At 40.2% G+C, this 21,677-nt stretch overlaps 2 protein-coding genes across 5 annotated transcripts in view; both read left to right on the top strand.

Moving 5' to 3' along the window:
* Window positions 1–154: 154 nt before the first annotated feature.
* On the top strand, window positions 155–10,187 carry wdr1 (WD repeat domain 1). Its single transcript, XM_083971446.1, has 15 exons — window positions 155–278; window positions 1,667–1,788; window positions 2,059–2,149; window positions 2,267–2,414; window positions 2,848–3,028; window positions 3,921–3,998; window positions 4,137–4,217; window positions 4,553–4,786; window positions 5,719–5,818; window positions 6,366–6,522; window positions 6,826–6,913; window positions 6,997–7,107; window positions 7,293–7,466; window positions 7,575–7,719; window positions 8,961–10,187. Exons 1-15 carry the CDS (start codon window positions 263–265, stop codon window positions 9,065–9,067), a joined length of 1,833 nt encoding a protein of 610 aa, XP_083827572.1. The 5' UTR covers window positions 155–262; the 3' UTR covers window positions 9,068–10,187.
* A 3,523-nt stretch (window positions 10,188–13,710) lies between these two features.
* The window catches only part of slc2a9l2 (solute carrier family 2 member 9, like 2), a 100,787-nt gene continuing 92,820 nt past the window's right edge, over window positions 13,711–21,677 (top strand). For 2 of the 4 annotated variants that reach the window (XM_083971039.1, XM_083971041.1), the window contains exons 1-3: window positions 13,711–13,875; window positions 14,207–14,270; window positions 19,639–19,718. In XM_083971039.1, the coding sequence (XP_083827165.1) occupies window positions 19,656–19,718 (63 nt within the window). In that variant the 5' untranslated portion in view covers window positions 13,711–13,875; window positions 14,207–14,270; window positions 19,639–19,655. Of the gene's footprint in view, window positions 13,876–14,206; window positions 14,271–17,146; window positions 17,216–19,638; window positions 19,719–21,677 lie in introns of those variants that run through there. The other 2 variants (XM_083971042.1, XM_083971040.1) reach the window with 2 other exon arrangements.

Raw genomic sequence — 21,677 nt, forward strand, 5'->3', positions numbered from 1 at the left:
GGGGACAACAGCCCATGAGCAGCAGTGCATTGCTAGTGGCTGACAGCCGCAGCGTAGTACTGAGTTGACTATATATGGGCAAAGCCAGGCTGCGCGAGGGCTGCACTTGCTTCCGTGTTTGTGTGATCGGGGAGTGCACACACACACACACACACACACACACATACATACACACACAGCCGGGGTGAGCTTCACTTCACTGTCTCCACTTTTTCATTCATTTTGGAAAGAGCGACGTCAAGCAAGACACCAGCGGGACAAGATGCCGTATGAGCTGAGTAAGTCTGCCTCCTTCGTACTTGTAATAGCGGAAGTGAAAAGCAACGACGCCCTAGTTTTGTATGTTTTTTTTTTTTTTGAGGGCGACAGATTGAGGCTAGTCATTCAGGTAGCTCGTAGCTAGCTATAGCCTCGCCCATACAGAGATAGCTGCACGATTTTTGACACTTCACTTCACCTACCCACCCCCCCAAAAAATGAAAAGCAGAATCCACCCTGCAGTGGAAATTGTAATAATAGATTTATCCAAGATGTGTGGTTTCGTAAGCATGTGTTTTTATTAATGAAGATGACATGCAAACTGTGTGACAGACAGTGGTGGTGCGTTAGCCGGGTTGAGCTAACGTCAGTCAGAGGAAATAGTTGCTGCTCACATCGCTTTGTTATGACACGTCCAGACAGTCAGGAACCGCTGCTGCTGCATGGGGAAGTAGCAGCAGGAGACACGGCACCGTGAGAGAGAAGCTGCTGAGTAAAAGGAAAGGAAGCTCCAAAATGAAAACGTTTCCAGTGTAAAAGCTAATGGAGAGAACAGCTGGTGCTCTAAATATGAAACCTGTGATTTTTTTTTTTTGCTAGTATAGCTTGCTCCAACGCGGAAGCACAGTAAATGCACCAAACCCCGTGACAGTTGCATTGAAAGCAGTAGGATTTTAACTGTGTGTCTTTTTATTGTATGTTAAAGAGAAGATATGGGCCTTTTTTTGTTGTTGGTGAGTTTATGTTATTATACAAAGAAACAACGATTGGTTTACACTTCCTATTTAGATACAATTCTAAAAATACAACAACAAAACTTGCCACAACCTCTCATTAAAATATTGGACAGTTTTATTTATTAGGGAGACAAAAGAATATAATGCATCCAATATCTGTATTTTTTCCTCCCCCTTTTTAGTTTAATAAGATAAAAGAATAATGCACGAGCTTAAAGACCACATTGTGTGTATTGATGATATTCAGGTGGTTGTGTAAAAGTCATTTCCTATTAGGAGAGCTGAACTACTCATGGACACCACTGTGACGCTGACAGATTGATCTGTCAGCGATAAATCAGAGACCAGGCTCAGCACCTCAAGTCCTCAGAATGACTAACGAAGAACCGAATAATACGAGTTAACTGTGTCTGTATGCAGTTTATAGTACGAGATCTTAGCTCAGGCTGGAAGAAGTGACAGGTTTTCAAGTGCTATGCTCTCATGTTGCCATATTTAGATATCTAGTGAGGTAAGCTGTTTCTGCAAGCACTTCCTCTTTAAATAGTTCAGGTTGATGTACTTTTTCCTTCAGTGTGTGTTCATTTGGGTTGTATTAACTCGTGTGAATGTCTTGCATTATTTGTCACCCGTCTGTTGATCAACACCTGTTATCTTGTCCACTCTTTCAGAACATGTATTCGCCAGCCTCCCACAGATGGAGAGGGGAGTCGCGAAAGTGATTGGCGGCGATCCCAAAGGCAACAACTTCCTGTATACGAATGGGAAGTGTGTCGTCATCAGGAACATTGAAGTAATTATCTTGTTTTTCAAAGTTTTATTCAAAAAATGCTCTGTTCTTTTCTTACTTACCTGTTTTAGCATCTGTGTATGGTGTGTTCTTGATGCACACAAAATATACACATCTTATTCCAAACTTAACTGGTGTCTTGTGCAGAACATAATGTCATCTGTTCAGTATAATCGCAAGATAGACTAGTAAATAGATGTCTTTAGTTATGAGCTATGTCATATGCAACCTTTCCACTACATAACATGTGTTACAATTTCCTGTGTTTTACAGAACCCGGCCATTGCAGACATTTACACCGAACATGCCCATCAAGTCACTGTTGCCAAGTATGCACCTAGCGGATTCTACATCGCATCTGGAGGTAAACCAACCCTGACGTGAATGAACTCGTGTCAGCAAACATGTGCCATATATTCATGTAGTCGCCACAGTTGTGTTAATACAATAATGGAACGATTTTTATTTGAATCCTTTTTAGATGCATCTGGAAAAATCCGTATCTGGGACACTACCCAGAAGGAGCACCTGCTCAAGTACGAGTACACCCCTATCTCGGGGAAGATCAAGGACATCGCATGGACGGAGGACAGCAAGAGGATTGCAGTAGTCGGAGACGGAAGAGAGAAGTGAGTATCAGGGTTTTTTTTAAATCACAGAGAGCGTGTTTATTCATCTCTAAGAACCGAAAGCAGTCGTCCTCATTAAACCCTGACCACAGTGACTCAGTCTCAGTCTTGCTGATTAATTTTCACCGGGCACCAGTCCATTGTTTGCTTTAGGTATTTTCATTTGTAACATGACAGAGTGGCTCCTTTGGTGCTCTCTAGCATGTCACTTCCTTGCCAAACGTGTGAGCCAACTATCATCAATTAAGTTATGAATAAAAAACAATCGCACAATTATTATTTGCAATATGTTGTATATGTTTTTTTTTAATCTTGGGGAATATGTAGATGTCTTATTTATATTCATGTCATTTAACTATTTCTTTATTCCTCTCTGATGCCACATGTACCTGGAGCAACTCTTGTTGATGCTTGTTGATCTCCTGTCCTGTAGGTTTGGTGCCGTGTTCCTGTGGGACTCTGGCTCCTCGGTGGGGGAGGTTTCTGGCCACTCCAAATTAATCAACAGTGTAGACATAAGGCAGAAACGCCCTTACCGCCTCGCCACCGCCAGCGATGACACCTGTGGCTCCTTCTACGAGGGGCCTCCCTTCAAGTTCAAGTTCACATTAACCGTGAGTTGCATTTTTTTTTAGCCCCGTGGCATTTGAGTTGGTTTTTGTTTTGGGAAGGGTCATTTGTGTTTAAGCAAAATAGGTGGAGCCAAGTTGATTTTGACTCGACTCGGTCTAAAGGAAACATCTTCAGGCTCTGCTGTTCACACTAATGGAGAACCAGCAGAAGGCTGAACATCGTCCTCCAGACACTGCAGTACATTAAGGCCCTGTTTCTGTTTCTGTGACTTTCATCCGGCTCTCTTATTTGGGATGCCCGTTGGTCCTCTCATGTCTGTCACACCCTGGTGGGTTTGGACAGTGTTGCCTTGTTTGTCCGTTTCCATATTACATAACTCACTTCCCCCATAAATTCTTGAAGAATGCGTGAGCCACATTCCCAAATCCGGGCCTTCTCTCAAGGAACATGTTATAACAAAGCTTTGTCCTCTACTTAAAGAGCCCAGTCGGCTGTTTTTTCAAATTCAGCCTATTGCGTGTAAACTGTGTGATATAGTAGAAATCATTTGTTTGGCTATTTTGCTCTGTATAGTCATACAGTGATAAAATCAAGAGTACTATCTCTTTACTTGAACTGTTGTTTGCACGTGAGCTTTGCTGCTACTTTTGCAGTGTGCAGTGCGTTTTTTTTCTGTAAAATGGTTTCCTCTGGTTGAGCGTTTTATATAAATAAACAGAAGTCCTGCTCTGCCCTGATTGCAAGGAATGAGGAAGGACTGAAACTGTGGTCGTCATGAGGATGACTAAGACTGCTACGTCTTGTGATAACAGAAAGTTTCAGGGACTCTGCAAAAAATAAAGCACCAAAAAAGAACTGTGATGTGCAAAATCTTTCTCTATGAATAATTTTACATTATTTTCTTCCTCTCTGTCTCCCCGGTGACCGCCACAGGACCACACCCAGTTTGTCAACTGTGTCCGTTTCTCTCCAGATGGAAGTCGGTTTGTGACTGCTGGTGCTGATGGCCAGGTGAGGATTAGATCACCAGCTGGTCTTATATCAACAAATACATGTCTTTCAAAGTCAGATTGTCTTCATAAAGTGATAACTATGAAGGGATGAAACCAAATATTGTCACTCGTCTTGATTAGTGTATCATTTCCACAGATCTTTGTCTATGATGGAGGAAATGGAGAGCGTGTTTGCTCACTGGGTGGAGAGAAGGCGCACAAAGGAGGAGTCTATGCTGTAAGTGTGTTTATTTTTGTAAAAACAAAACCACAAATCATCACTGTGTTGTTTTGCCTCTTCGGTAGACCCTGGCCCTATAACTTTAATGTTAACTGCATGGGTTTAGTTTTCCATCAGAGCTAGCCAAAAGAGTTGGCTTGGCACAGAAAAAGCTTCTTTCCATATGCAAATTGGAAATTGTGCTCTGACGGCCTCCTTCTATCCTCAACTGTCTGATTTGATTTATTTGTTTTCCATGTAGCATCGGAGTGAACATTTGTATGACACTTTAAATATTTACGCACAACATTTGCAGCTTATTAATATCATAACGTTTATTTACGTATGTTCAGGTCAGTTGGAGCCCTGACAGCTCCCAGCTGATCTCTGCGTCAGGGGACAAGACGGTGAAGCTCTGGGACGTCGGTGCAGGTACGGCCGTCACCACCTTCAACATGGGCAGCGACGTGTCCGACCAGCAGCTGGGCTGCCTGTGGCAGAAAGACCATCTCCTCAGCATCTCCCTGTCAGGATACATCAACTACCTGGACAAGAACAACCCTGACCGGCCCATTCGCACAGTCAAGGTGAGACTTTTACTGTGGTGGATGCTGCTGGTTTTGGTAGAGTTCTTCGATACAGATGAAGCCTCGTGCTGTAGTTGAAAAGAATGGAAAGAGAGCAGTTTTAAACTTTTAATTTGCCAAAACAATATAAAAACAAAAACGCCTCAAAAAATGCCTCTAATGAAGATCTGCAGCCAAGTATTTACTAACATGAACTGGCATGTGTCTGTGTATGAATCAGCATCTTCACATGAATACATAGATTAGTAACTTTTTGCACAAATGCATGCTATGATTTTTAAATGTTTAGTAAGTAAGTTGTATTGCATTGAGCTTCGTGTCCATATCCATAAAAACACATTTAAATGAATTTGCACATCATCTGAATTCTGAAAGTTTTATTTGCATATATTTGTGCACTTCATAAGTTTTGCACAAATATCCTGATTTCAGTATGCTCAGTATCTACACACAGGTTGTTAACATTATGTTTGTCGCCATGACTGCCTTCTTTTGCATACAACATTAGTTTTTTTTTTTTTTTGTCTGAACTATTTTCAGTGGGATTATAAAAAGAGCTCCTCTGGAGATAATGCAACATGTCACTAGGGGGCAGACCAGAGGCTTCAGATTTGCATGCACACATTTGTCACCAGTATTCTCCAAACTGCAGTGTCTGAAAACTTTAGTACAAAATGGACTGACCCAGCCACCACAATAGATTTAATGCATTGGTTTTTTATGATACATCATAGAAGGCAGTCAGGCGAGAAAAAAAAAAAAGTCACTCTATATCAGGTTATCACATAAGCATCCAAGGTTACCATGCTGCCAGCTCTCTCGTTGCCAAAGTGAAAGAGGTTGGATGGGGGAGGTGTTGTTAATAATGTATAAACCTGCAGGTCTGTATGTGTCCTCATATGTCTGAAAACGTGCACTTGCTCATGCTACAGGGTCACACCAAATCCATCCAGTGTTTGACGGTCCACAAAAACGAGGGACGATCGTACATCTACTCCGGGAGTCACGATGGCCACATCAATATCCTTTTAAGTGACTAAGTAGCACCAGTTATGACTGTAAATGTCACTTCTTTGCCCATGAGGGTCCTTTTCATATGTATATGTACAATACATTTTTCCATTTTGACCATGAATCCTACCAGACGGCCGTTATTGACTGTTATTTCAGTAGTCGGCTAAATGGAAATGTCCAGAATATTTCTGTTTTGTTATGGTTCAAAGAAAACAAGGACGTAGGAGTTCCTCATTTCGTGGTGGCAGTCCATCGTACTCACTCTGCCAAATGATTATGGTGGCTCTTGCTGAGTTTCTCTGCTGCTACAAGATATATTTGGCCGTTGGATAGGCTGTATAACTTGTCCAACATTTTAATCCTTTTCTATTCGCAGTTTCATCATCATTACATGGCTGGTGCGAGATTGCTGATTCCTTTTAGGGAAGAATCATATTTTGGGGAAATTGATGGGTAGACTGAATATGTATGCTTATACGAATGGACTTTGACAGTATTTTAAGAAATGATTGAAGGATTAGATATCAATATATAGATTGAATTTTGACCTTAACGCCCCCTCCACATTACTGGGATTCAGAAACTGGGGAGAACGACTGCTTCTCGGGGAAGGGTCACAGCAACCAGGTGAGCAAGATGGTGACTGATGACGCCAACGAGCTGGTGACATGCAGCATGGATGACACGCTGCGCTACACCAGCATCGACAAGAAGGAGTACAGGTGGGGTTTGTTAAACTGTTGCACTGATAACAATGAGATCACATTCCTGGGGATTATCATGACGATGTGTAGAGAGGAGATTAAATGAAGTAGATCTGATTTGACAGTTGATGATGCATGGATGTGTCATGCAGGAGGTTTTGTAGCTGTTTTCATTTACTGTATTTGTGTTTTCTGCCTAGTTCATCACCACTTAAATGTAATTTTTGTATGTTTAAATTTTCCTTTACCTGCCTAAAGTAATTAATACTAATACATGAGTCCAATTAATATCACATCAATAATCTAACTGGTGGTTTTCAGTGCGTCTGATGTGGTGAAGATGGATTTCCAGCCCAAAAGTGTGTCGGTTGCATCAGGTGGGCTGTCGCTGGCCGTGTGCATCGGACAGGTAACGTCTGTGTGTTGGCTTAACCTGGCTGATCACATGTTAAGTTTCCACTTCCAGCTCATTTGTCCTCCGGCTTTTCTTAGGTTGTCTTGCTGAAGGATAAGAAGAAAATCTTCACACTGGACAATCTTGGCTATGAAGCCGAAGTCGGAGCCATTCACCCCAATGGCACCATGGCTGCAGTCGGAGGAACAGTAAGTGCAACACATTTTGTCTTGCCAACATAAACTCAGATTTTAAGCAGTCTTAGAAAATGCATTTTGAGTTTTGGGGAAAATATTAGTATGTCTTGTTGCATAATAATGGAGGAAGCAGTTCAGCACACTCCTCATCACACACTGGTAACATGAGATTTTTCCCTTTTTTTTTTCCTCCTCAGGATGCGATAGTCCGCCTGTACTCCGTTGAGGGCAACACGCTCAAGGACGAGGGTAAAACACTTGAGGTTAAAGGGCCGATCACAGACATGTCCTACTCTAACAATGGAGCTTACCTTGCTGTCCTTGATGAGAGGAAAGTGGCCACGATCTTTATTGTGGCAGACGGCTACACGGTAAACATTTGTCTGCGTTATTTACATGTTTTTGATTATTATTTAATATAGAGTTAAAAAAATTGAGTCATTGTCTCTTCCCTTCTTTCGCACTCATTTTTCACTCAGGTCAAAGACGAGTTTTATGGACACCATGCCAAGCCAGTGACCTTGGCTTGGTCGCCTGACAATGAGCACTTTGCGACTGGCGGGATGGACATGTTGGTGTATGTCTGGACGCTTAGCGACTCGGACCAGAGGCTCAAGATCCCCGGTAAGTCATACAAGTGAATCTGGAGCGTGTGGCTGTGATGATGTGATTTGATGTCTGTAGTGCTTTAATAGTGGTCAACATGTGAGGCTTAACACTGCAGAAAATGCTTAACTACCTAGCTGCGACGACAGTACTATGAACAGACGGTAATTGGTGTATGTCAGGGGTTGGACTTGATGATGGACATATGACTTGTGTGTTTTTGAGCTACCTGTACATCCATGCACGTGTACATGGTCAAAGGTCTTTGTCCCTGTGACCTCAGAAAACACAGTTTTGGCCTCATAGAAGTGGTATCTGAGGAAGGCCTTGACCTGTCGCAACCTGAGGAGGGGTGCAGTGTTGTCAGTCCACTTCCTCCTAAATCAAAAAGAGTAATTTACTGCACAGTGCATATATCGTCATCATCACTTTCAAGGCTGCACCACGTTTATTTACGTTTAGTCATTTTGTAGGCACTTTTTATCCAGAGCAGCTTACAAGTGAGGAACATTAGTGCTGTAGAAACCTATTAAGCGCTACGTCTCATAACCCTAACAAGCACAATATGTTGCTCACATATTTTGAGTTTGGACAAATTTGCATAAAAACTGCAGCTGGACCAGCTTTAATAAACTGATAACCACAGCATGAAATCCCAGGTTTTATTCAATTTAAATTAAAAAATAGAAATTATAACTCGCATGTGTGTTACTTCACCCAAAATCAATAATTCACCAATTTTCTACTCATGCCAACGAAGGGTTCAGAGAACTTTCAGTGTCATCAAAAACGCTTTTGGAGTTCCAGGGGGTGTTCGGCTGGAAACTGATTTTCATATAATGGCGGCGGATAAAGTTCACTTGTGAATCGTTCAAAACACACACTATGAAACATCCGAATACCTCCATACTGCTCGTCCGTACTGCCGCGACATGAAAATGTTGTTCGGAAAAAAATATTTGATCTCTGTTTTTAGCCTTGTTGTAGTAGTAGCAGCTCCCAGTGGCTGTGAGATGTTCTTCCGTGTTTACATCATACATCCAATGGTTTAAAACGATGAACGAACATCTCGCAGCAAATCTCACGCATGCGCAACACCCTTCTCCAAACCCTTCCATGGCATGACAATGAGTAGAAAATTGGTGAATTATTGATTTTGGGTGAAGTATCCCTTAAGTGTTGAACTGACCTTGTCTGCAAATGTCTACACTTTTTTAAAAGACATTTATCTTTATTCTTTATTGCCCTCATGTCTACAGACTCTCACCGGATGCACCATGTTAGTGGCCTGGCCTGGATAGACGAGAACACTCTAGTCACCACCTCCCATGACGCCAGCATCAAGCAGTGGACAATTAAATATTAAGCATAATCCACATCTCCAGGGACAAGGACTACTGTAGAATTCAATCCTTTTTTCTTTTTTTTTTATTAATTGTTTTCACTATCTAAACGGTGTTCTATACTGTCTGTAAACATCTGTATTGTAAATGGTTGTGGATGAGAGAGGCTCCCATAAAAGTTATCCAAGATAATGTATTTGATGCGAATAACCTCCACTTACACCGAGATGAGATATACAATGTAACCATGAGTGCTTTTACATCTTTTTGAGCGTTATGGACCCAGAAAAAAAACTTTATTTGTAAGCTCGACATTCCATAGGTCATAGCCTTCACTCAGTTAAAACTGAAATACTTGTCTGTGGTTGGGCTCAATGCATCTTAACTTAACGGATGAACCAAAAGAGAGCTGTTGTTTTTTTGTTTTTTTTCTGAATCAATAATTGTGTTTGAAAGAAATGAAACCTTTTGGTTACATTCCTGATATGAGAAGTTAACTGGTCCTAACTGCAATTGCCTGTCACTTTTTATTTTCAAGGTTTTTCAGAGGGGGGTGGGAGTCGTTGCTTTTTGCTTTGTTGTAGGTTAAGTTTTTTTTTTTTTTTTTTTGTGTTATTCATAACTCTTCTTGTTTGACTGGGGAGCAATAATAGGAAATGAAAGAACAAATTATGTAAACAATCAAAATGCTGTCTGTTCAGTTGAAGGTCCTGTGTTGTTGCTGTGTCTTTGTTTGGGCCCACTATGCTTGTCTCACTTATTTTTTTTCTCTTTTCATATCTTTATGCATCCACTTCCAAAATGGAGGTGATTTCAGTAATAATTATAATAATAAAAAAAAACTTTTTATGCATTTGCTGTTTCATGCAGATTTGCACTTATTCTACATGTCCAAGATTGTCCAGTTTGATGTCATGATATCCAGGAACCCAGTGAACTGTTGGTGTTGACCTGTAGGGGCCCCACTCGAGGGGTACAAAGACTGATAAGACACATGGAAACGGCTCTTTTTGGAACCGAGTCAAGAGATTTCCCTGAAATTCGGTGAGTAAGTTGGCCGTTACATAATTGGATTTGGTCCCTGGATTGAACATTGGACATTTTGTCACTTCATTGTCTCCCTCTTGTGTATTTCCCTTTTTATTGTCACCATCTAATAAAGCAAAACTGAAAAGGAAAGTATATTTATGATAGAAATACTTGTTCAAGAGGAAACAAATGAACTTGTATTTAGTTTTGGTCAGATTAATATTTAATCCAGTAGAAACATGAGTGCTGCGTCCATTAATCATTACATTGTTTTTTTTATTTAGTAGTGCTATAAAAGTGCCTTGCACTAGTTTACATTGTCCTGCATTCAGATATTTACCTATACAGACATACTGTACATATTTCTATATTTTTCTTCAAATGTGGCAGAATAAAGTGCATATCACATACTTATAGACTGTCAGTATAGTTAGTTTTCTGATTCTCTTTAGCTAAAGTCTGTGCCTAAACTCTGTGACCACTGTACTATACATGTTTCGTCAGGTTTGCATTAGTAGTCACAGTTGCCAGCAGCACTGAACATGCTGCATGCACACACGTCACACTGCTCAGAATCTCAAAAACGTATAAAATCTTTGCCAACATTAAACTAGTAAACCGCGACAGGGTATGTATAGTAGTTGTTTTTTTTAAATGTGTCATTCACAGTCTGTTCAGCCTTTTTACCTCTTTTTGCCCCTTTACCTTTTACCATGTACAGTATGTTAGAAACTGTGTGATTTGATGGGCTGAGCTCTGAGGCATCTGTCCATTTCTATGATAACAACACTTTGTATTATCTGCTATATAAATATTGTTGTTCAACAATAAGGTAAAGAGGAAGTGGACTGATGGAGATTCACTGTGTTATTGAGATCAAAACCGTCGCATATAACAAGGCAGAGCAGGGAACAATTTTGAATACAAAAGTTAAACTCAAATGAAAATGTTCCACTTGCAGTCACCGCAGCGGCAAATACAACCACATAAAAACAATGAATATACACACAACATCAGGGTCAGACTGGGACAAAAAGTCAGGCTGGGTGGGAGTCATACACTCACCCAGGCCACCCTAAATGCAGCTCTCTCACACGCACACACAAACATACATACATATGGACTAAGTAATCACCAAAGCCCATTATTCGATGTAAATTTACATTTCACACAGAACTATAATCCACCTGTCCAGTGGTTTTCTTTCCCCTCTTTCCCCTACCCTCATCAAAATGTGCCCCTCAATTCAAGAGTCACAACAGGACTTCATTGATTGAATTATAGACAACATTATCGTATTGTTTTGTATAAGAGACCGTCCAACCTTAAGGAGGGTTTCCCAAAACTTTTTTCAGGCAGCAACCCACTTGTGGAGGTAGTTTAAACCCATCTGCAAAATGTCCACAGAAACAGCTGTCAGCAGCATCTCTACCATTCACCCCAAGAAGAGCCAATTAAGTGAGAGTCTGTGTGAGTCACACACACACACAAACGAGGAGCCTTGGCTTCTTACCTATCCTTTTCGTATGTCTGTCATTCATACAAAATCAATCAATCAATCAAACACAAAGAAAGAGGAAGAGGGTGAGAGAGAAAGAGAGACAATCTGGTGACAGTTTGACAGTTTGCCACTTTTATCGGCGTCCTCTCGTAAAAGAAAACAACACAGTGTTGCTGATCCACTTTGCTGTAGGCCATGTTATTAATCACCTGACTTACCTGGATATTTCACTCAGAGGACAGGCGGCTCAGATGGTGTGCGCACAACTACGTCCTTTATCTTTTTTTTTCTTTCTTGACGTTTGCACGCTCTCTACACAAACATAGGTGGACGTGTGTGGGATGATGATGAGGCCAAAATCAAGGGGGCTACGCGCTGACGTAACTCATAGGAGGCCATATTGGGCCAGTCAACTTGCTCTGACTCTAGCTGCAGTAAATAGGTGATTTAGTCGCTTGCACTAAGACAAACTATTCAGAACTATGTGAAATTCTGTCTGGATATAACTTTTACTTTAACTCTTTGCATACAGTAGATTGTTACTTTCATACAAAAGTACATGATTAAAATTATTTGTAATTTTAAGTACTTTTAAGTTCTGACGTTCATAACAAACCAAACCGTTTGAAAATCAGTCAAAAACTGAGTAAGTTCTGGTTATTTTAGTAGAACATGCACCATAGGCTTAAAGGAGAATTCCTAAATCGTTGTCCTGATGGTCACCCAGTGTTGGGGGGAGCAAAAAACGTGACTAAAATTTATGCAGGCAAACCGTGTTTTCATTTCACATTAAAACAGGTGCGTCAGTGCCAGTGTGTTCTCACGGGCCAGACACGTTGCTAATGGGGTTGGGCTGATTTGCTCCAACTGTGATCACTTTTTATTTGGCTATTGGTTTCAGTTGCTTAGGTGGTAAATGTCTGTGGCAAAATAACAGGTCGGCCTATTGTTCAAGAGACTCTGCAGGAACTCCACAACAAACAATTGTGTAAGCAAAGCTGAAACTATATCCTGTCTGATTGTTCTCATCCTCTTCATCAACATTTCCAGTTTCTTCCACACGGTAGGCTACATTACTTTTCAACTCTTTTACAAATTGTGTAGGAGATTCATGTATACCCACTCCCTCCCTGACCTTGCATGTGAATTTGCATGGTTAAAAACATTTTTTAGGTAAGAAACTAATCTTTTGGACCGAGTCTATATTTTGATTAGTACTGATACGTTTGAAGTTTGAATTAGGTAACTTGTATAATCTAAGATTGAAGAGCAGGTTCTTAGGTAAAATGTGATTCATTTAATCAATGTTCGTTTCAAACCACCATGCTGTACAGCTAGTTAAAGGGAAATGGAAGAAAGCTACATTGTGGAGGAATTTAACTTCTCTACAAAGATCAGTGAGCTTTGGCACAGCTGGACACTGTCCTGTGCACCAGCTAGTGGTGGTTGGCCAGCAGAGGGGTGTGCGTCACGTATTGTTTGTTTTTTTCTTCATTACATCACAGCCCTGGAAACGAACAGTTTTTTTTATTATACACCTGGTAACTCTAATTTGAACTTTATTTTTACCGTCCTTCTTTAAAGGAGAACAATTCTTTTAGATGTGTCAGCTGGTTCTCACCTTATTTTAGCCCTACAGTATGTACCTGTGACCTGCTACCTCTCAACTGTTACCATGTCTGTTAATCTTTAATATGGTCAACCTAAACTTGAAAGTGCAACAGTTTTATAAATAGCTGGGTAATTCCCCTCCCCCCTTATCACATCCGGCAAATCATTTATAGACGTATTGGGGCTTTTCTGACCTTGCCTTACCTATAAGGTGCATTCATCTGGGTGGGATGGCAGGATCTTCTGACAGAGTAGAACACAACAAGTCAGAAAAATAGGTATAAAAGATTTTGAACATGAATTTGTTCATTTAAAATATCAATGTAAGGAGGGATGCCGGTTGTATAGATTTACATTATACTTCACCTATTTCCAGTCACGTGTTGAGAAGGAAAACAAAGGAGGTGTTTTCAAGTTTTCAAGTCCACTTTCTTTCCAGTCCTGCTGCTCCAGGGTGGGAGGTAAGTGGATAACATATCTGGCAATTAGCCATATATAAATATAGCTGGAGGGGTTGTGTTTCTGTCACAACGTTTATGCCCAGTTTGCTACTAGACACAGTGGTGAATCTCCCCCTCCAGCACTGCAGGGTCAAGTCAAACAATGATCAGCCTATAGGCAAAGTGCACAGTATATATAGAGTAGCAACTTCAAGCTACAATGGAGAAGATACAATGTGCATATAAAGAGGTAAGTGAATCTTAAAGATCCATGTCGTTGTCAAATTTAAATGGGTTGTGAGAGTATACTGTAGCGTTTAGCATGTTTAGATTGTTACTGTAAAGGTGAAAAAACAAACAAACTAAAGGTTATTAAGTCATTAACATGTTTTTTTCTGTCTTTTTCTGCTGTCTGAAGTTTATAACTTGACTTGAGCTTATAGAGTAGATGATTGACTAACTTTTTACAGCACTCTACTCTCTGGCTCCAACTGCCATTGGTTCGCATGCAGCCTCAGTTAATTGAGTTTGCCAGCTACTTCTCCTGTGATAATGGTTTGTTTTTAATTATGTGTCTGCAGTTGATTTGGTTGTGGAATCTGCGAGAGACTGATTTTTGGATGGCAAGAGCCCTGAGAGCAGTTGGTGAGTTTTCTCTCTTGATTTCCACCGCATGAATGATTGATTGTGAAAGTAATATGTAGACTTGGGATTTTGTTTTTTCCCCCAACTGTTCATTCACAAAAACACATTTGTAGAGAGATATATACAAATAGTTCTCTGTGGCAACTGAGTGACACTGAGCAACTGCCACAGCGAGAAAGTAAAAGTTTAACAAACAGCTGCTGACATGAGTTTTCACAACCGTGCACCGCAGCAGAAATCGGTGATAAAATAAGACCTGACTTGACACAGTCAACACAGGAGTGCATTTTAATTGTCTATTTATTTATCCCACACATGGATGGCTTACGAGCAGATAGACTTCCCACGACAATCCTCAGAAAGACAAAATGATGACAACAAACAGCCTCTGCCTCTTTATGGCCATTTTGTGCCCTTTTCAGATCGATTTACCTCCTGTCTTTGGAGATGCTTTTAAGCTCTCTCTCTCTTTTTTGTGGTCATTTTGCATTTCTTTATAATTGTTTTGCCTGTGTATCTAATAGTTTTGCATCTCTTTTAGTTTCATTTATGTCTTTTAACATACTGTAGCTGTGTGACTTTCGAACTGAAATGGCTAATCCACGTCTGGTTGATATGACAGTCATAAGAAAGACAGACAAAAGCAATAATGCTCAGTATAGGAATTTGAACAGAGATGTTTTATATCTATATTTGTGCTATATAAAAAGTATTGCATACATGTTCAAAATGTACAATTTGCTTTTGAAATATAAGAAACCCCCTTTTTTTCATTTGTTATCTCCACTGCTGTGGTTTGACACAATCTACCCGTGGAGCCTCTCCTCAGTCAGAGGTCTGTCCACTGCCCGGGAAACCTAACACCTCTGTTACCTTGACTCCACGGCTGAGAAGCAATGCCCCAAAGGGGGTGTTCATCTTACAAAGCCCGAGTTTCATTACTTAGCCATATCTCTTTCCCATGGCGGCTCCATCCTGACTCAGGTGCATCACAAAAGCAAAACATATACACTCAGAGTTGTGCAATTCTGCAGCCACGTGGTGCTCCAGTCAAACTTAAACTATGTCATGTTTTCAGCCTGATGTGGTTTATGATACTGTGACCGCTCTTTCTGGCAGGATGTGCAGCTCACATGTTTAGCTACCAGGCAGCAGTTCCAATAATACAATCAATGTGAAATCAGCTGTGAATAAAGCAAGCCATTGATCAGAGAAAAAGCTGCCTGAGGAGAGGAGGGTGTTTTTTTTTTTTTTTTGGGAGGGGGGGTACTGAAGAGATGCTTTTGTGCAACAAGCTGCAGTGCGTCTGCAATAGCAGCGAGTTGATCTCACTGTCTGAACCGGTCATGTTGTTCAGTTTAGGAGGAAATTAGCATCTAATATGACTCAGCTGGGTTTATGCATGTTAGGTCCACATGTTGTGGCAGTGATTGGTTCTTTGGACCATCTGATTTGGAGGAGGGGGTTCCTGGACTTTGGTAAGTATGTTGATTAAGTGGGGTGGTCCTCAGGTTCATACGGGGTCAAGGAATGCAGCAGAACAATAGGGCACAGATAAACTGAATGGGCACGGTTCTATGGTTTTGTGAGAGAAAAGACATCTTTTCACCAACATCTGGAGTTTTACCTCAGTGGTTTATAGCTGGACAGTCTCAGCTCCTCAATGACACGATGGATTTCCATAGACACTATTCATGGTAAGTATGTTTTCTTTACGACCCCTGACTGTGGTACTTACATACTTGAAGAAAGATGATTTGATTCAAGGCCGTGCTAACTGAAAGTGAGGATGCAGACTGGGTTCATGTTGTAAGCATATGGATGCTTTGCTGATTGCATCATGAAGGTTTCTGTTTTGGCAGCAAGAGGTAGAATTTCACCATAAGGTTTTCGTAATAGTGGCAAAGCGTTATTCCCGTGGTATTACCGAGAAGTTGTTTCTGATCTAGTGTCGGTGAAGACAACATGGCAGGACAGTACAGTTTTCATCTACTTGCATGTGGAACCACATCTGGAACCGTGTCTGCATTCACTCCACTGTCTGTGGCAGTCGTTTCCTTCCCTATACCATCGCCAAGGAAAGTAGTTGTCACATCTTTATTTTAATGCTGGCGTGATGCAGTAAAGGGGAAAAAATAGATGTCCCTCACTTTTCATATTCTCTGTTGAGCAAGAAGATTATATTATCTGTATCTCCCAGCTTCTTTTACCATGTTATCTGCCCTCTCTGGGGTGATAACCACGTGAAACAGTGGGTGTGGTTGTCTACTGTGTTTTATTGCACCTGCAGCAGTGATGTCACTCACTCATACTGTACACCTCGACGTCACTGCGTTAAACGTTAAACCACAGGAGGAGTTAAACGTTAAACCACAGGAGGAGTCTGTGCATAGAAGACTTTCACAGCTTGTGATAGATTGAGTAGGTTCTCCCTTTAATATCCACTTAGACTGTGCACCATTCCCTGTATAAATGTTAATGAAGACAGAGATGGGCGGCCTATCTATCTTTTATATTACAACCATCCCTGTGCGTTTTTGCAAATTAATTTAATTTGATTATCTGCTGCCATAATGCCCTCATTAGTGCAAAGACGGATGTTTAATGAAACAGAGTTCATGGCTGGAGTCAGTTGCTCAGGTGCCTCTTGATTTTTCTGAGAAGAGCAGAAATATCACCTACAGTATGAGTCACGTGTGGTTGTTTTATTGTTTTTTTTTAATCCCATGTGTAGTTTTATTTGCTCTCTGCTATAAAGGACACTGGTTTGGCAAGAGATCACATTAAAATGATCTTGCAAAAGAGTGGGAGGAACAAAGTCATCAAAGTTAATAATTTGTCAGTGTTGCATAATAATTTGTCAGAGTTACAATGACAGTTATGTCTGGCTAACGCTGGGTCAGTAGTCTTCTTCTAAGCTCTGGATACACACAGCCTGTGCGTGGGTAAGTATCCCCACTGTGATACTTCACACTCAGTCTGGTGAACAATGTGGACGCAGAGGGGATTGGGCTTTTATTTTTAACTTCCCCCTCTTTGCTGTGGTCTGCTGGTATGATACCAAACAAATTTCTTGGCTGTAACAAAAGTGTGCAGACACTGAAACATTTTCTTTTTCTTCTTCTTCTCTTGACTTATTGTTAATTTCCTACACACACTGTTTATTTGTTACATGTCCGTCTGTTGTAATGGAAAGCTGTTTGCATTTTTATTAAATGTATTTGTGTTGGAATTAACAGAGCAAAAATGATTAATTCATTGCATTTACTGGCTGTGAGGATGTAGATAGTGATAAAGGTGGTAGGTAAAAGGTGATATGTAGCTCATCCAGATATAACCACTTCAGCCTGTATCTTTGAGAAAAATTATAATCAATATGATCAATACCATTATGTAACATTTTTGCATGGCATAAAGCTGAGGGACAGTATGCTGTAGGGCTGAGTTAACATTTTAATAGCCTATATTGGATTATATTGTTTCATATCATTTAGGTTTATCATTTTACAAGTTTGGCTGTCCAATGATTAATCGATATGTATTACATAAGAATTTGATTGCTTGCAAAGCAAATGCTGTGGACTGCATTACACTGCTTTGAATGTCAGTTTTGATCATATGACTGTGTATGTGACTTGGACGATGATACATTTATTGATGAAATCATCATAATGACTTCAACTACCTCACTCTTCCTTGGAAAATGTATTAATAAATCTTAACACTAACCAGCCCTCATCATCATCAAACAGGAGTGACTAGTTTACGCGTGTTGACGTATTTGTGTGCTGTAAATCAATTTTAGTGAGTGTTGGCAGATTTCAGTCTTGAGTTTGGAGTTTTATTGATTGCGTGACCTGAGCTGTTTGTATGTAAATGTAAAAGCATGTGAATTGTGCTTTAGAAGAACAGTTTGAACTTGAGTCTAGAGAGAATTAAAAAAGTTAAAAAAGGGTGGACAGTCGAGTTATTCTGTTGGTCTTTGACAGTTTGATGGGTTTTTTTGTTTTTGCTGTGACTCCAAAGAGCAGGCTTCACATTTTTCAAAGCCAGCTTTCAAAACATTGATTTTTTCTCAAGAAATATTCCTTGGGGGAGGTGACTGAATACTGCAGCAATACAATATTTGAGGGTTATGTTGTGTGGAAACCTACAGTCACTGTTGATGTGAAGGAATGATAAATGACACGGTGGGGAATCAATTATTCAACAACTTCTTGAGCATAAACCCACTAATGACTTGGAAATTGATGTTGATGTCACTCTGTAACAGTGACAGTGACGAAGTCTCTGTATGAGGCCTGAGACTCTGTTGCCTTTGCATATAGAGGTTATCTCAAAAGCTACATTAGGGTCATGGTCTGGTTACAAAAATGAGAGGGAGGGATCCTAAAGTCAATACCCTTGCTTCCTCACAACCAATCAAATCAGCTCAGCTCCGGATGTTAGACAAACAACGAGACGGCTTTCTCCTCTGACATGATTCAGCATCTTTTATCTGCTGCAGTTTGTTACAGTAGTACATAATACAGTCAAGCTGTACAGCCACTCCACAGGGGTTCAGAGTGAACAGGTTCGACACCCAGTTTCTTTGGCGAATTATTATTTAATCTCATTATTGAAAAAAAAAATTCACAGTGTAGGATTTGTATTGTAACCATTGTGTGTAAAACATGAACCTCCCTGTAACAGTGAAGGATGAATGGGTCTTTTTTCCTTCTTTTTTCTGGGTCAGTTTATGCTTTTATTTGATTGGATCAGCAGAGACGGACAAGAATTGACATGTAGCTTTAAATAGATTCAACAGTTTAATGCCCTAAGCTCTGCCACTGTTGGGAAATGCCCTGTTTTCATTCAGTTTTTCTACCGTCCAGTATTTCTATACAGTATTATTGCTCTTCTAACCACTAGGTGGCAGACTGAGTCTGGCATTTGCTGTCTAATACACTTGACCACCATTGAGGAATCCCACACTGTGCTGCAGTATGAATCCAGACCATTGTTTTTTTTTTTTCCTCCTGTATTTGAGAAACTATGTAAAGAATCCCATGATTCACAGTGTAGTGTGTAGTAGAGCTACTACTGGTAAGATTTCACCCTAAGGTGAAGGTTTTGCGTGTTTGCAAACTGATTTGACTCTATTTCCTTTGTCACTTGAAAGGTAAATCCTAAACTTGTGACCATCTATAATCCCAAGGTTTTCTTGTGCTTGTGTCTGTAGTGCATGTCAGCACATAGAGGCACTGCTGTTTCCTTTTTAGCAGATGTGTCATGCAGTACTTTCCACTTCCCTCTTCTTATTGTGTCATGGCTTTGTGTATAGTTACTCTGCATGGACTAGATTTCTGACATGACCTTCTCCTTTAAGGTTGCTGAAACTTTAAGATGGTCAAACCACAGAAGGACAGTCCAGTCGACCACAAGATGCCCGACCCTGGGAAGAAAAAGGTTAGTGAGAGGGAGACACTGATAATAACGCAATAGCAAAATGCGCCTCTGTCTGTCTTTACAGCCGCCAAATGACGATATCTTTTGTGATGTCTGAAAATGTGACTGGTTGAACAGACTGACAGTCCTGCCCTGGTGGCACTATATAGGTCACAACTGTCTGATGTGCTAATGTTACTGCTTCTTATGTCATAGATTAACCCCATTAGATAACAGTCAGTACTATATGGACAGGTTGTATTCGTGACGACTATGCACATGACCTTTGTGACACTGTTATTCCAAATCCTGCTGCTGACACTGAGGCCCTCTCACCTGCTGAAATCACATCAAATAAAACTGATAAGAAATGAAATTATAAATGGCAAACTTTTTATAACTGTGAGCTGCTCGCCTCTCATTTTCATCCATATAAAATTATATATAAAACATTAGTGTTATAGCTTTGATCTTGGTGCCCAGTCAGGGTATTGATGGCCTCCTGCTGCTGCTCAACAATAAAACACTCCTGAAAGATAATCCAGTCAGTTGGTTTCTAATCTTTCAGAGTGTGTTTCTGGACTACAGGTTCCAGCTGCGCCAACTGAGCGAAGTCCCAGCTGAGATATTTCCACACTTCATCTGTTCACTCACTGCTTCTCTGACACATTTCATTTTTTGTGTCTTGAGTTGCTGAAATGATTAAAGCTTACTTATTTTTAACTCAATAAATCACTCAGTGAAGCTTCATCTTGCTTTGCAAGGGACTCTTGCTGTGTGTTTAAGATGTGAGATGCTGAGGGCCTGTATGACCTGAGCTGAGAAAGATGCAGTGCTTTCACGCTGTTTTTCATGATGTCATATTGTGCTAAAATTAAAAAGAAAAGTTGAATGTAGATTGATAAAAGGAAAAAAATGTTGTTCTTTTGTAGCATAAGCCTGCAACATAGAACGTAAAAAAGGTGTTTGAATGCACTTCATATCTACTGTATCAGCAGTGTGATGAATATGCATTAACCCCTGCCCTTACAGTATATAAGAATAATGTAGCCTATGTGATATGTTCCCTCTCTAACGAGCCGACACATGTCACAAACATGTTATCTGAAAGTGAAATGTATAAGAGAAGACCAAATAAAGAATTAAGATAAATTATTTATTCGTAAATTGATTGCGAAAACATTTTTTCAACATTTTTCTTTTTTCTTTAATCCCATACTTAATAAATTAAACATGGATTGGGTTATCGTTTTATCTTATGACAGCTGTTTTTGTTTTTGTTGTTTTCTTTATTATGAATAATTTACTTATTTTACATAATTCTCTACACAACATTAACCATTTTTTTTTTCCAATTTCCCCCTATAGAAAAAGGAGTGTTTGTCTAAAATGAGGCATTATATTTCATTGGCTAATGACTGTATGCAGCTGTCATTTGCCTTGTAAAATCTTATTTTAGTACCACTCTCTTGAGTTACATGTAGGAATATGTATTCTTTGTTCATGGAATAATAAACCACCAGAGCACAGAAACCTGACCGCCAGTGATGAGTTCACAGAAAAGCCATGTTTGCTTGAACACTGTTCAAAATTGTGCATCAGGTTGTAGATACAAGTTTGTTTCAGATTAAACTGTAGTTTATATGCAGAAAGTTTTCCTTTAGCTTACTTACAGAAGTTCACCATTACCTTAACTTTAACAAAACAAGCTGTCGCTGCTGGAAAAGTAGAAAAAGTAGCTTTTTGACCTGTTTACAGTTTGTTGAAATATGCAAATTATTTTTGTTCACAAAAGCTGAAGACACTGAGCTACAAATATAGTTGTTGTAAAGTCCAGTTAACAGCTCAGTCCTTGCTGGTCTCCATCGCCACCTCTTTGCTGTTAGATGTGTGTGTTTACGCGCGTGTGTGAAAGAGAGAGACTGCAGCAGACACCTAGAGTATTTTGCCTGTTCATTTGGCTCAGGAGTGGCTCCTTGC

The sequence above is a fragment of the Trachurus trachurus genome, assembly GCF_905171665.1.
Source record: "Trachurus trachurus genome assembly, chromosome: 5".
Classification (NCBI taxonomy): domain Eukaryota; kingdom Metazoa; phylum Chordata; class Actinopteri; order Carangiformes; family Carangidae; genus Trachurus; species Trachurus trachurus.

Bases quoted from the DNA above. Each gene is read 5' to 3' on its own strand.
- wdr1 (XM_083971446.1), top strand. The intron at 4,787-5,718 runs GTGAGACTTTTA...CTCATGCTACAG, and splicing joins GGCCCATTCGCACAGTCAAG to GGTCACACCAAATCCATCCA. The intron at 7,467-7,574 runs GTAAACATTTGT...TTTTTCACTCAG, and splicing joins TTGTGGCAGACGGCTACACG to GTCAAAGACGAGTTTTATGG.